General features: G+C 47.3%; 1 protein-coding gene across 9 annotated transcripts in view; it reads right to left on the bottom strand.

Annotated features, from left to right (window-relative positions):
• The window catches only part of LOC138824885 (uncharacterized), a 59,031-nt gene that overhangs the window by 2,560 nt on the left and 40,798 nt on the right, over positions 1–15,673 (bottom strand). For all 9 annotated transcript variants that reach the window (XM_070019325.1, XM_070019318.1, XM_070019322.1 and 6 more), the window contains 6 exons: positions 13,758–14,662; positions 6,665–6,859; positions 4,581–4,878; positions 3,126–3,287; positions 2,395–2,601; positions 2,157–2,313 (listed from right to left, as the gene is read on the bottom strand). In XM_070019325.1, the coding sequence (XP_069875426.1) occupies positions 2,157–2,313; positions 2,395–2,601; positions 3,126–3,287; positions 4,581–4,878; positions 6,665–6,859; positions 13,758–14,662 (1,924 nt within the window). The remainder of the gene's footprint in view (positions 1–2,156; positions 2,314–2,394; positions 2,602–3,125; positions 3,288–4,580; positions 4,879–6,664; positions 6,860–13,757; positions 14,663–15,673) is intronic.

Raw genomic sequence — 15,673 nt, 5'->3', positions numbered from 1 at the left:
GCTTAAAGGGGTAGAATGTTAGCTTTGAGCCAAGCCCTGAGTTCTAGTCCCATGACTCACAAAAAAGAAAGTCAACAGATTTTTCTGCCTGGGCTGGGTTCAAACATGTTCAGATCTCAACCACCTAAGTAGCTAGGATTACAGGCATGACCAACCAGCACCTAATTCAAGTTTGTGTCCCCCCCTCTCTCCCCGCCCTCCCTTCACCTCCCCCCCTCCACCCCAATCCTGGGGCTTGAACTCAGCCTGGGCACTGTCCCTGACCCTTTTTGTGCTCAAGGCTAACAACACTCTACCACTTGAGCCACAGTGCCACTTCTGGCTTTTTGTGGGCATGTTAAGAGTCTCACGGACTTTCCTGCCCAGGCTGGCTTTGAACCACAATCCTCAGATCTCAGCCTCCTGAGTAGCTAGGATGACAGGCATGAACTGCTGGCACCCAGCTAAAATTGGCTTTCAATGGATACCCTTTGATGATGGCTTCTCTTTAGTTTTTGGTGGTCCTAGAGTTTAGAACTCAGAGTTCTGTGCTTTGCCACTTGAGCCACACCTCCAGACCATAGCACTTAGCACACACAGGCTCAGTTCACACAGTCCTCAGCGCACACAGCACAGTGCTCAGTACACCCCTTTCAATTGACTTGAAACACTGCATTGCTTGGAGTATAACAGTAGTGTTGTTTGGGGTTTTGTTTTTTGATTGGCCTCTGCTTCTGCAAAAAGAACGAGCAGACATTTTTTCTGGTCAGTCATGAGCCTGAACTCAGGGGCGTGGGCGCTGTCCCTCAGCTCTTCAGCTCAAGGTGAGCGCTCTACCACTTGAGCCACAGCACCACTTCTGGTTTTCTGAGAGGGTTATTGGAGATGAGTCTCATGAGGACTTTTCTGCCCTGGCTGGCCTTGAACCATGATCCTCAGCTTTCACCTTCCAGAGTAGCTAGGATGACAGGTATGAGCCACTAGCGCCCAGCTTCTACAAGAGTTTTGATAACTAATCTTTTTTTTTTGGGGGGGGGGTCCGGTTGTGGGGCCTGAACTCTGGGCCTGGGTGCTGTCCCTCAGCTCTTCAGCTCAAGGCTAGTGCTCTACCACTTGAGCCATAGTGCCACTTCTGGCTTTTTTCTTTTTGCTTATGTGGTGCTGAATCGAACCCAGGGCCTCAGGCATGCAAGGCAAGCGCTCTACGACTGAGCCACCTTCCCAGCCCTTGATAACTAATCTTAAAAAGGGGAAAGTTAGCAGGGAGAAACAGGTAGGCTGTATGCCACCACGCCTGGAATGGCAAGCTTCCCTGGCATGGGAACTCAGCAAGCTGCCTGTCTCTGGCAGCATAAGCCTTTATGACCAGGTAGAGAACCCTTGCAGACTAGTTTTTCTGACACATATCTTCACCTGGCACTGGGCAGGCTGGTAGTAAAGCCCAGGGAAGGAGAACTCTAGCCTGAGAGTGAAGCCATGTCAGGGCAAGTGCAGAAACTGACATTCCAGAAACTTAGCAATTCTTCCTACTTCAGGAAGATGTTACAGTGTTATCAGCTGTCCTCAGGAGTAAAGACAGGAACTATTAGCCTTGTTTTGGTTGCATCTAACTTTCTGGGAATCTCTTTTTGCTAGAGAAACACTTCTGTCTCCCTGAACAAAGTGTCTATGTTCTATATCCACTTTTAAATGATCCTGAGCATCTTCCTAAACAGGATGAAGGAGACAAGAATACTCAGGAGTATTAGTGTAGCAAGCTTCATGCTGCTTTTCTCCCTGGGGGACTGGTAATAGCCTAGAAAGGATTTAGAAGACACCTGTGAGCCCCAGCTTCAGCACTGACGGGCCCAGGGGCTGTGGTGACAGCTCTGATGCTCCAGAAGCCTTGACACCAGCCTCCCACGCCCCTCGCCTCTTCCCCCCTTGTATAGCCATACCCAAATCGGGGGGGGAAATGTGCTCAAAATTGCACAACGACTACCACACATGGGACTAGAACTCAGGCTTCCTGTTTTCCAGCTGTGTGTATAACAGGCAACAGACCAACCCTGGTAACTATCTAGAATACAGATATTGGCTGCATTCTGAAAACAAGTAGCTAAGAGTAAGGATGCAGTGAGCCAGAGCTTTGCCTGCCAGCACATCAAGAGTGTCAATGCAGAAAGGTGCTGTCTTACCTGTTACAGGCTTTGAAACTACAGGAGGAGGCAGCTCGATGAAAGGTGGTGGCTTCTTGTACAGATCAAAGTCTAAGTGGCGCTGTTCCCAGCTCCACCTGTCTCGATCCAACACAGGCTTCAGCACATTAGCAAACAGTTCATTTGCCTTCCACTCCTAAGTCGGGGAACAGGCGGGTTAGGAGGAAAGAGGTGTGTGAAGACCCCTTCCCCCGAGGCCCTGCTGCCCGCTGCGCACCTCATGCAATCCTCCGATGGTGCTCAGGCTGAGAGGCTGGTGATGGCTTTCAGTGTCACTCTGAAGCCCCAACACTTGGAACCCATTGGCTGTGAGCCAGGCCTGGCGAGACTTCTTCTGGGCTTTCTTCTTCTCTTCCTCTGAGTCTTGAGGCTGCACGGTAGCTGAGAGGTAATTCTGTGAGTATGTGAATCTCCTTCTCGGCTCCTAGAAATGAGTGAAAAACAGATATGGAGAGATATTTGGGAATCGTGGTGATAGGGTGGAGTGATCGTCAGGATCCCAGGTAAGTATCAGAAACAGCTGGAAGTGTAATGGAAGTTACCGACACTGGAAACAGTTCACTCAGATTAAGCTCTGGAACCCCAGAACAGTCACATGATTGCCCCACCACCACACCCTCCCACCAGTTCTTTGTGTAAGAAGTACTAACGGCCTAAACCAGGGTGACAGCTGCTGTCAATAAGCAGCAAAAAGAATCCTCCCAGAAGTCAAGTCTCTGCACTCTCAGCATATTTATCCAGACCTATGCTGAGGATTCTGGCTCACCTTTGAGCATGAAGGATTGCACTTACTGTGCAATGGGACTCCTTTCCCAATACCTGATCCCTTGTCCATTTCCCATGGCTGAGTGGTTTTCTTCTCCCGGGAGATCTCTTACTGACCTGTTGTCAGAGACGAGTTTATTGTATCAGCTAATTACCTTTGTCCTGTTTGGGCCTCTTACTCACCTTGGCCATCTCTTTGTACAGCTCCTTCTTGGCAAGTTCTGCTGAATTCAGGGTCTGAATACTATAGTTGTGCACAGCCTTGTTGGGAGCTGTTGAAATTCTGATCATCTTTACTGTGGCCTTAGAAGGCTTCTTGACCTGGTAGACTTCCACGATATTTTTCTGAAGAAAGAGAATATAGTTGTTACCATACCAGACAGCCAGCTAATGTGCCAGGAGATTGTCTCATACACAGAGCAGTGGGCAGTTGGTTAAAGATTTTTAATACCTATGGTATGTTTTCATTCTAGCAGCTTTTTTTTTTCCTTTTGTCGGTTGTGGGGCCTGGTTAATTGGAGATAAGAGTCTCTGGGAAGCCGGGCACCCATGGCTCAGGCCTGTAATCCTAGTTTCTCAGGAGGCTGAGATCTGAGAATCGTCATTCAAAGCCAGCCCAAGTAGGAAAGTCTGTGAGACTTTTATCTCCAATAAACCACTCAGGGGGCTGGGAAAGTGGCTCAGTGGTAGAGTGCTTGTCTTGCATGCATGAGGCCCATTCCTCAGCACCACATAAGCAGATAAAGCCAGAAGTGGTGCTGTAGCTCAAGTGGTAGAGTGCTCGCCTTGAGCTGAAGAGCTGAGGGACAGCGCCCAGGCCCAGAGTTCAGGTCCCATGACCAAAAAAAAAAAAAAAACCAGAAAGCTGGAAGTGGTGCTGTGGCTCAAGTGGTAGAGCACTAGCCTTTAGCTGAAGAGCTGAGAGACAGCACCCAGGCCCAGAGTTCAAGCCCCATGACTGACCAAAAAAAAAAGTCTCACGGACTTTCCTGTCCAAGCTGGCTTGGAACTATGATACTCAGATCTCAGCCTCCTGAGTAGCTAGGATTACAAGCCTGAGACACCAGTGCCTGGCTGGCATCCATGCTTTTAAGCAGCTTGAAGATGTTACATACACACACACATTTTTCTCTAGATGCAACATGTCTTAAGAACATTCCTCCTCTTCAGGAAGTACAGCTGAGATAAGACAAGGCTTGGAAGCTGGGCGCTGGTGGCTCACGCCTGTAATCCTAGCTACTCAGGAGGCTGAGATCTGAGGATCGCGGTTCAAAGCCAGCCCGGGCAGGAGAGACCGTGAGACTCCTATCTCCAATAAACCACCAGGAAACCGGAAGTGGCGCTGTAGCTCAAGTGGTAGAGCGCTCGCCTTGAGCTGAAGAGCTGAGGGACAGCACCCAGGCCCAGAGTTCAAGCCCCACGACCGACAAAAAAAAAAAAAAAAAAAAAAAAGACAAGGCTTGGAGTGAATAGTTTCGGATGGCTTCCTTCTCTATCTGATGTTTCTGGCTTCCCAGCCTTCTGTCTCAGGCTAGAAGCGTAGACAGGCCAGAAGTGCCCAGACTACATCTCTCAGCCAGTGTGGAGACAGCCTAGCGGGGCTTGGAACCCTGGGACAGAGGAAGGAGAAATGCCCACCTGAATCAGGCTGTCCTTCTGGCCTTTGTTTTTTAGCAACATTGCATTCCGCCACTGCAAGTACTTCTCCTTGTGAGCATGGATCTTGAAAGTGAGAGTCGAGGTCTGCTTTTGGGTACCTCCAGTGGTGGGAGTAGACGGAGGTACTGTGGTCAACAGTGCTCCACCTGTGAGCTCTTCTTGTGAAATGGGCATCCCGAACTCTTGGCTCAGGTCTTTGATCATGGCAGAGGAAGGCATCAGGTCTCTCACAATCACCTCCTTGAGCCTAGTGCTATTGTGGCAGATGTCGTAGACCCTGGAACAAGAACAGCCACCTACTCAACCTCACCTGCCTTGCAAGATAGGCACAACCAGCCCCAGCTTACAATGGGTGAAAATCAGAAAAGCAGAGTCTAGTTGGGTGGTCTGGCCTCCTTTCCTTTTTCTCTGAGTCCCCAGAAGTTAAGGTTTCCCAAGAACTACTGAGTGCCTTTCTATGACTACAGTGTTCATGTCCTTCATTAGCCTACACAACTGGGGAGCAGTCCCAGTATACTAGGGGTACATCTCTGCACCCTCCTAAACCAAGAGGGGACAACATGCACACCTCCTCACCTCTGAGTGAATCTCAAGGCCTGCATGATCAACTTTCCTCCTCAGGCCCTAGAATTCCCTCTTGGTGCCCTCTTCAGGCCTGGCCTGCAATGGGCCTTTGGTCAATGCTGACCAGAAAACACACCTGGGAACTGTCACATGACGCCCCGTCTCTGGGTCCCCAAGGCTGGTGAGGTGAATGCCTAGCAGATTCTGCCTCTTGCTGGCCTTTGGTGACCCTCTACCTCCTCAACTCTCAGACAGGAAAAATGCCTTGTGGACATAGCTCCCGAATGCAGAAAACACTTCATTTGACAAGCAATGGCTTTCATTTTCCTGATAGAACCTCAGCTACTTCTCAACACCTACCAGGCAGGACAGGCCCAGTCTCGCCAGCTGAGACTCAAGGTTGCCAACACCCAGGCCACCAGCACCTCCATATGTCCCTCCCTGAGAATTTCTGTGTGAGGATTACTTATCTATGCCTGTTCAGTCCCTGGCTCAGAGCTGGTGGGACATTGGGAAATAAAAGCCTTTAAGCTCTGAGTTCTTGTTCCATTTCTCTCCCTCCTGAAGTGCTGCTTCCACAACTCTTTCCTCCTCCTCTTCTTCCTCCTGATTCTCCTCCTCCTCCTCCTTTATCAACACACTCCACAACCTTTCATAGGAGCCTCTTGTCCAGATCTACTATGGGCTGTGCCAGTAGGAAGATGGGAGTGGCTCCTGAGCACTGAGGGGAGCTGTCTGAAGAGCGAGCTGCTGGCTTCCCCAGCCCTGCCCAAAGAAGTCCTGCTCTTCTCTCTCCCAAGAGGCTGCACAGAAACGAACCCTGTGCCTATTCCTTATGCCCAAAGCTTCTGAACCATGGAGAGAGGAGAGAAAGGGGTCTGGCCCCCTAAGAGGCCGCTCAGTTGTAAGCCATTGAGTACAGGAATGCGGAGAGCCCCGGAGGTGGCGTGGCAAAGGCACCAAGTGTCAGAAGATGCAACCCTTTAGCCCCTGTGGGGCAGAGGGTGAAACAGGCTTAGGGACTAAGCAGAGGAGAGGCATCAAAGCTGGGGGAAAAGCTATGTTGGCCAGCTGTGTGTATGGCTGCTGGTGGAGTCCATTTCCTCAGTTCTCACTAGAAAATGTTTTATGTTTTTTGTTTTTTTGTTTTTTTTTTTGCTGGTCATGGGGCCTGAACTCTGGGCCTGGGCGCTGTCCCTCAGCTCTTCAGCTCAAGGCTAGCGCTCTACCACTTGAGCCACAGCACCACTTCCAGATTTTTCTGCTTATGTGGTGCTGAGGAATCGAACCCAGGGCCTCATATATGCAAGGCAAGCACTCTACCACTGAGCCACCTTCCCAGCCCCAGAAAATGAGTTTTAACCAGCCCTTTCTCAGGCCCTTCTGGGTGTATCAGACATAGCGGCATCGTAAGGGCACACAAATGCCCAGTGCTCCTCCAGAATGTCAGCTTGCACCTGAGGTCCCCTGGGGTCTACTAGTTTTTTACCCATCCCCACCTGGCCAGTGCCAGGAAGGCTCTGCGTGGCACAGCGTTGCGCACATAGAGTGCTGGGTGTCGCATGAGCAGTGACAGGGGCCTGAACAGGTGCACGTGGTACAGAATGGTCTCCAGGTCTGCATAGAGACGGTGGCGAAACAGGAGCTTTGAGTTGTACAGCACCTTGCATGTCCCGTGCACAGATGGGGGTGCCCTGCAAGAGAGAGTCAGACAGTGAAGGAATTAACACCACTGCAGCCCTGGAACATTAGCTTGTTTTGCTCTGCCAGCAGCTTCATTTTATTTTTGCTTGTCAAAAAATAAGCAAAAGAGCCAGGTGCCAGTGGCTCACACCTGTCATCCTAGCTACTCAGGAGGCTGAGATCTGAGGATCACGATTCAAAGCCAGCCTGGGCAGGAAAGTCCATGAGACTCTTATCTCCCAATTAACCACTAGAAAACCAGAAGTGGCACTGTGGCTCAAGGGGTAGGGAGCTTGCCTTGAAATGAAGAGCTGAGGGACAGTGCTCAGGCCCAGAGTTCAAGCCCCATGACCGACCAAAACAAACAAACAAACAAAAAAAGCAAAAGGAACCTACTGATACTACATGCATTTAAAAGACTCAAAATCTGGAAAGGAATTGTCAGTGAACCTAGCGGGCTCTCCCTCCCCTCCGAGCCCTGGGTGCCAGCACTCTGGCACTTCTCGCACTTCGTAGTCTGTTAGGGACCCTGAGTCTGTGCCATGCTGTCACTGCTGTGGTGTGCGATTTCCATACTGCCTTCACCTGGCAAAGTCTATGCTCACCCTTCCAGCATCACTCTGAAAACCCTAATTACCTGCCCAAATAATTTGCCATCCTCTCAGTGGAGTGTTTTCATTGCTGTTCCATTGAATCATAAAGCCTGCTGGGAGACAGTCTCTGTTACGTAGCCTAGGCTGTCTTGGGGCTCAGGACCCTTCTGCCTCAGGCTCCAGTGCAGAAATTTTAAGCATGTACTATCATATCTGGCAACAAGACTTTTTAGATAAAGGGTTCTAACACTGTTCCATATGTTGAAAGCATTTTTTTTTCTGCTTGTGACTTGTCTTTTTATAATTTTGTGGTGATTTTTTTTTAGTAGTGATTTGTTTTGGGTTGTTTTTTTTGTTTTTTTTTTTTTTTTTTTTTGGTCGTAGGGCTTGACCTCCAGGCCTCGGCTCTGTCCCTGGGCCATTTCATTCAAGGCTAGCGCTCTACTACTTTGAGCCACAGCACCACTTTCAGTTTTTTTGTGGTTAATTGAAGATAAGAGTCTCACACACAGTCGGGCACTGGTGCCTCACGCCTGTAATCCTAGCTACTCAGGAGGCTGAGATCTGAGGATCGCGGTTCAAAGCCAACCCGGGCAGGAGAGACGGTGAGACTCTTATCTCCAATAATCCACCAGGAAACCGGAAGTGGCGCTGTAGCTCAAGTGGTAGAGCGCTCTCCTTGAGCTGAAGAGCTGAGGGACAGCGCCCAGGCCCAGAGTTCAAGCCCCACGACCGACAAAAAAAAAAAGAGTCTCACACACAAATGACAAAGGGTGAACCAATGCAACAGCAATACTCACAAGATAATATGCTGGAAATGAACTTTATAACTTAGAGGAGGAAAGTTGGGGGGGAAGTGGGAGAAAATGAGGGAGGGGTAACAATGTTCAACAAGAAATGTACTCATTACCTTACATATGCAACTGTAACACCACTATACATCACCTTTACTATGAAATTTTTTTTTCTGCTTATGTGGTGCTGAGGAATTGAACCCAGGGCCTCATGCATGCAAAGCAAGCACTCTACCACTGAGCCACCTTCCCAGCCCCTACTATGAAATTTTTATAAAAAGTTTCACATACTTTCCTGCCCACACTAGCTTTGAATCATGATACTCAGATCATATATCCTGAGTAGCTAGGATTACAGGCATGAGATACAGGCACCTAGCTAACATTCCATATGTAAAAAGGAACAGCTCTAACATTAAAAAAAATGATTGTAATGACATCATACATATGATGACTGCTTAATACCTCATCAAATTGGAGATGCTTCATCAGTCATTCTCAAGAAGAAATCCAAGCCATGTTGGAATAAGTAAAGAAGAATTTGCAAGAAGAAATCCAGAGCTGTACTCAATCCAGCAAATTTGTTAGCAAATTAGAAAGTTATATACAAAATTTAGTGGCAATTGGGGCTGGGAAGGTGGCTCGGTGGTAGAGCGCTTGCCTTGCATGCCTGAGGCCCTGGGTTTGATTCCTCAGCACCACATAAGCAAAAAGAAAAAAGCCAGAAGTGGCACTGTGGCTCAAGTGGTAGAGCGCTAGCCTTGAGCTGAAGAGCTGAGGGACAGCGCCCAGGCCCAGAGTTCAGGCCCCACAACCGGACCCAAAAAAAAAAATTTAGTGGCAACATAAACTTTGAAGGTGATACAAGTTAAACATTCTATAATACTATTGGGGGAGGGGGGATCTCTGGGGCTTGAACTCAGGGCACTGTCCCTGAGGTCCTTTGCTCTCAGCTAGACCTCTACCATTTCAGACACAGCTCCACTTCTAGGCTTTCCAGCCTGGGCTGGCTTCAAACCACAATCCTAGGGCTGGAAGGTGGCTCAGCAGTAGAGCGCTTGCTTTGCATGCATGAGGCCCTGGGTTGGATTCCTTAGCACCACATAAACAGAAAAGGCTGGAAGTGGCATTGTGGCTCAAGTGGTAGAGTGCTAGCCTTGAGCTGAAGAGCTGAGGGACAGCGTGCAGGCCTAGAGTTCAAGCCCTACGACCTACCAAAAACAAAACTAAACTAAACTAAAACAAGCCACAATCCTCAGATGTCAGCTGCCTGAATAGTTAGGATTACAGGCATGCATGATCCCAACTTATAGTACACTTAGGGTTTTTTTTGTTTGTTTGTTTGTTTTTTGGGTCCAGTCATGGGGCCTGAACTCTGGGCCTGGGCGCTGTCCCTCAGCTCTTCAGCTCAAGACTAGCACTCTACCACTTGAGCCACAGCGCCACTTCTGGGTTTTTTCTTTTTTGCTTATATGGTGCTGAGGAATCGAACCCAGGGCCTCATGCATGCAAGGCAAGCACTCTACCACTGAGCCACCTTCCCAGCCCCTACACTTAGTTTATGTTTAATTAATTTGAGCATTGCTTTAAATAATTTCTCTCCTTCAAATGACATGAAAAGGCAAAGTTTCTTTTTCTTTTTTTTATGAATTTAAGTTTTTATTTACATATTTCACTGTAGTTCTGTGACAACAAAATTATATCTGTGTACCAGACCATACATACATTAAAGGCAAAGTTTCTTTTTGTAAAAATGGAAACATGCCTATTTTCATGTCTTGTTTGTTTTATATTTTAAACAATACATTATTCATCCTTGTGTTTTACATAATGATTATATTGAGGTTAGGTTTTAGGTCATGTTATTAAAATTGTTTAAGCAATCTTTATAAAAAAGAAAGTCTGAATGGGGCTGGGAAGGTGGCTCAGTGGTAGAGTGCTTGCCTTGCATGCCTGAGGCCATGGGTTTGATTCCCCAGCACCACATAAGCAAAAAGAAAAAAGCCGGAAGTGGAGCTATGGCTCAAGTGGTAGAGCGCTGGCCTTGAGCTGAAGAGCTGAGGGACAGCACCCAGGCCCAGAGTTCAGGCCCCACGACCGGACCCAAAAAAAAAAAAAAAAAGAAAGTCTGAAGTATTTTTTCTAAAAAAAAAACTCTCTAAACCTATAAATAAAAGCAATATCACTTTTCAATAAACCTTTCTTTTTTACTATAAAAAATATTAGAAAGCAGGGAAAAAATTTGAATTGCTGATCTGGGTCTCCATGGACCAAAGGAAGGCCCAGTGTAGGTAAAGATACCAAAATACAGGCAAAAACTAGTGAAAATAAAAATTACTGAATCTTAAACCTCTAAAAAAAAATGCAGGAAGAAAAGAAATATTAGCCAGGTGGACCTGTGGGGGTGGAAGCCCTCTGCAGTAGTAGAAATTCCTCCTGGATCTTTTTTTCTTCTTTGCCCTTTCTCAACTTCCCTCCTAATGAGAGAACAATAGGCAAGCTCATCTTGGGGAAAAGGCAAAGCAAATATGCAGCTGTGTCCCTCAGAATAAACCGGAGGATGGAAAGACAACCCGTGCTCATAGATGAGTAGATTACTACTGTGACTACCAAAAACTATCAACCGCAATGCAATCCCAGCCAACATCCTGATGTCATTCAAAAACATGGAAAAATCATATGGCAGCATGAAAGACCCTAAATAGCAAAAAGCAATCCTGGGCAAAAAAAGAGCAACCCTGGAAGCATCACAGCATCAGACTTCAAATTATACTACAGGACACAACAACAAAACCAGCATGATGCAGACTAACTGATCAGTACAAGAATGCAGGAACAGAACCACACAAGCTACAACCAACTAATTTTTGACAAAGAAACTTAAAAAGAAAGCACCTTCCATAAGTGCAGCTGGGAAACTGGTTATCCAAGTAACAGAGAAGTGAAACTTGCTGTCCCACACTCTGCATACAAACCAGCTCGAAATAGATCAAGGATCCTAGGGTAAAATCTGAAACTTATTTATTTATTTATTTTTGTCAGTGGTGGGGCCTGAACTCTGGGCCTGGGCGCTGTCCCTCAACTCCTCAGCTCAAGGCTAGCTCTCTACCACTGAACCACCTTCTTAGCCCCAAAACATGAAAATATAAAAAATTACAAAGAAAACTCTGGAAGATATAGGGATAGGTAATTTTGTTAAGTAATATTCCAATTGCTTAAGAAGCACAAGAATTGACAAATTGGATAAAATCAAATTTAGAGGGCTGGGAAGGTGGCTCAGTGGTAGAGCGCTTGCCTTGCATGCTGAGGCCCTGGGTTCGATTCCTCAGCACCACATAAGCAAGAAGAAAAAAGCCGGAAGTGGCGCTGTGGCTCAAGTGGTAGAGCACTAGCCTTGAGCTGAAGAGCTGAGGGACAGCACCCAGGCCCAGAGTTCAGACCCCATGACCAGACCCCCCCCAAAAAAAAATCAAATTTAGAAGTTACTGCACATAAAAGAAACACTTGCCAGAACCAAGACATAATCCATGGACTGGAAAAAAACTTTGGCAGCTATGTAAGGTATAAAAGCTCACTATCCAGAATATTATATAAGAGTTCCAAAAAGTAAACAGCAAAAGGACAAATAATCCAACTAACCCATGAGTAACTGAATTGAACAGACAATTCTCAGAAGAAAAAAAATACCGCTAATACATACAGAAATGCTCGTCAAAACTATACTAGGATTCCATCTTACCCAAGAAAACAAACCATATGTAAGCTAACAGAACTTCAGTGGCATTCAGTATGGAGGCTCCTCAAAAAACTAAACATATGACACACAGACGCATGCATGCACATGCTTGGACTGTGGAATATTTCTCTGCCACTAAGGAAAACGAAGTTTTGTCATAGCTATGAGACTTTCAGTGAAATGGAAGTGGAGATTCAGTAAGCCTGAGCCCCATTTTCTCCCTCATTTGTGAAGTATAGGTGGAAAACAGATGATGAAAACGATGATGATGATGACGATGACGAAGACAAAAACGATGATGCAGATGATGACAATGATGATGGTAATGGGACAAGAATGTAAACAGAACTGTCTAGGAGGTTGTCAGTGAGAAGAGGAAGAGAAAAAAAGGGAAGAGTGGTATTGAAGAATGTTACACACACACACACACACAAACACACACACACACACACACACACACAACCACACCCTAAAACCTACCAAAGCTGTTTGAAAAGGAGCTGCAGAGGGAGAACAGGAGGACTGGAAATGTAGTGGACAGGATGAAATTTCTTTAAGTGTACTGTATGTATATATGGAAATATAAGGCCTGGAATAAAACTGGTTCCTTCCACAACTTCTGTCTCTGCGGTCTGGTAGAGTGTGGAACACTGCTGACCTCACATTCTAACACTAGGCAAGATGGCTCTTTGTGCCTAGCTTCTTTATATAGCATAATGTTTTCAAGGTAGAATCATGTTAAAGTGTCTCAGTACTTGAATTCTTCAGCTCAAGGCTAGCACTCTACCACTTGAGCCACAGCGCCACTTCTGGCTTTTTTCTTTTTGCTTATGTGGTGCTGAGGAATCAAACCCAGGGCCTCATGCATGCAAGGCAAGTGCTCTACCACTGAGCCACCTTCCCAGCCCCAGTACTTGAATTTTTCTGACTGAATAATATCTATCTTATAAACATACCACACATTGCTAATCCTTTGATGAACTTTAGGTTGTTTCTATTTCTGAATACTTATGACTGTCATGTATTATGACATTACAAGTTTTTCTGTGTCCTAAGCACAGGCCCAGATGTAGGCCAGATTCCTTCTGGTGCATTGTGGCTTGTCAGCGGGTCAGGGCAAGTTTGCCTAGTGCTGACCACTCTCTTGGGCAAACATACTCACTTCTGGATTCCTCGCTGCCAGTACATGTGAGCTCTGTGGGCCAAAGAGGGTTCTTCCCACTAGAGGGGAACCTTATTTACTCAGATGTGGATGCTTCCAGATTGTCACAGAAGAAGAGTTATCACACCACTGAAACTCAAGAATGCGAGACTCATGAGAGCTGCTCTGGCACAGAACCTGATGCTTTATCTCTACGATGTCCTCCAAGGATCCATGCCAGTGCCTCTGAGGAGTCCAGAGACAAGCAGCTTCCTATTCCTGAACATCCTCACTGGGCTCAAAATGGTTACATTAGTATTTCTTGGGATGAACTGAAAACTAATACAGAGATTCTGCCCTGGCTGTCAAAGATAGCCCTTGCTCAGACGTCTGAGGCAAGATTCATTCTCTGAATTACCAGATCTTATGTATTCCATTCAATTCTTCACCTCAACCAAAGGCAAAAATTCTGGTTATCAACTCCCATTCCTGAGCTCTGACAGGCAGCTGACAATAAACTCTTGAGGGGAACAGAATCTCTTTCTCAGACTAAGACACTAACCCTAACCTTGGCTTTGAAAGGCTGTTCTACTCTTTACGACCAGAACACTGTTTCCCATCTGAGATATGGAGGGAGTCACTCACCTACTCTGATGTTTCTCCCACAGTTGCTTCAAGCCTTGGTCTGCCAAGCCTTCCAGGATGAGGAGGTGGATCTTCCCATCCAGCAGGTGGAAGCCGGTGAGCAGATCCATATCCAGTTGGTCCTGGATCTTCACCCGCATCTTGAAGGCAGACAGGATCTGCCGGATATTCTCGGCTGGGTATGTATCCAGCTCCAGGGCCTTGGCATTGATGGCAGTGATGTCCTGCAGCAAGCTCTGCAGAAGGAACACCTTCTTGGAGTCAAACACAAAAACAATGCGACCAAACCGGGTGGCTGTGAGGTCTGCACTGGGGGCTTGTACCCCAACATTCAAGGGCACTGCCACATCCACTCGCAGTTTGAGCAGTGAATCAGCCTCCAGGTAGTTGCCCATGGGCATCGGGCTGAGCTGGAGGATATCTGTGGGAACTTGGGACCTCACAGCCTTCCTGCTCCTGAGGGCCCAGCTGTGGCTTGTGCCCTTGGGCTCACAATTGTGGATGGGGACAACCAGGTTCAGGTACTTGTGGCCAAGGAGGAGGTCAGCAAAGCTGACCTGGGCAACCCCGTAAGGGTCCCATGTCTTGTTCTGGGACTTAAAGGGATTGTTCTCTGTCTCTTTGGAAGAGATGAGGGTCTGGAGGTTGATGTATGGATCCAGAGTACTCTCTCCAAAGGGGGTGAGCTTGTGAGAATACTCTTCTGACTTCCGGTCCCGGTCATGAACTTCCACCACCATTGGGGGGCCCTCCAGGTACTCCCTCAGGTCACTGGGATGGATGGCTCCAAGGAAGATGACATTGATGTCCTGGAAGTATACATGGGTCCCGTGTGGCTCCCCCTTTGTCTTGTGAACTGGCGTCTTGTAGAATTGATAACTGCAGTAGACAGGTGCGCACAGCCTCTGTAAGACAGCAGGTGACAACAGCAGGCACTCAGGAGGGAAATGCACAGCCTGGGCACACCCCACCTGCTACCCGCAGCCCCAGAGCCTGAGTTTCCTCTCCACAAGATGCCTAACATGAAGCCCACTCTGTGAAGCCAGTGCAGGCCCACACACAATACACATGAACATACTCAAGATGGTAGCTGGCACAAGACAAGACTGACTTGGTGATGGGCACTCAGAATCATTTTCCATCCACACTGCAAGATCCAAAAGCATAGGTCATGTGTCTTTGATTCTGTGTTTCTGGTTCCTGTACTAAGGCTAAGTATGAAAAAAGGTGGAGATAAGCAGGTTTTTGAAAAGATAATTCCACTGGTGTGTGAATAAGCAGAACACTTTCCCAACATGCTGGATACCCTGAGTTCCATTACCAGCTCCACAAAAGAAAAATCTAATATCAGGCTGGGAAGATGGCTCAGTGGTAGAGTGCTTGCCTCACATGAATGAGGCCCTAGGTTCATTTCCTCAGTACCACATAAGCAGAAAAAGCTAGGAGTGGCACTGTGGCTCCAGTGTAGAGTGTTAGCCTTAAGCTGAAGAGCTGAGAGACAGCGCCAAGGTCACACGACAGACAGGAAGGAAGGAAGGAAGGAAGGGAAAGGAAGGAAGGAAGGAAGGGAAAGGAAGGAAGGGAGGGAGGGAAGGAGGGAGAGAGAGAGGGAGAAAGAAAAAGAAAGAAAGAAAGAAAGAAAGAAAGAAAGAAAGAAGGAAGGAAGGAAGGAAGGAAGGAAGGAAGGAAGGAAGGAAGGAAGGAAGGAAAGGAAAGGAAAGGAAAAGAAAAGAAAAGAAGGCAGGCAGGCAGGCAGGCCTCATGTCTACAAAAGTTTATCTGCTGTTTTCCTGACATGCATCTGGAAGTTGGCAGGAGCCTCTTTTGGCCTGGCATAGGTATCCAAGCTGAAAGCAGTCACAGGGAACAAAGGAGGCATGCAAGGAGGTTGGGGTTACAGAGAGTGTGGAGAACAG

Source organism: Dipodomys merriami, unplaced genomic scaffold (assembly GCF_024711535.1).
Source record: "Dipodomys merriami isolate MVZ:Mamm:240054 unplaced genomic scaffold, mDipMer1.0.p SCAF_13, whole genome shotgun sequence".
Lineage (NCBI taxonomy): Eukaryota > Metazoa > Chordata > Mammalia > Rodentia > Heteromyidae > Dipodomys > Dipodomys merriami.
This window is presented reverse-complemented; position numbering and strand designations above follow the sequence as displayed.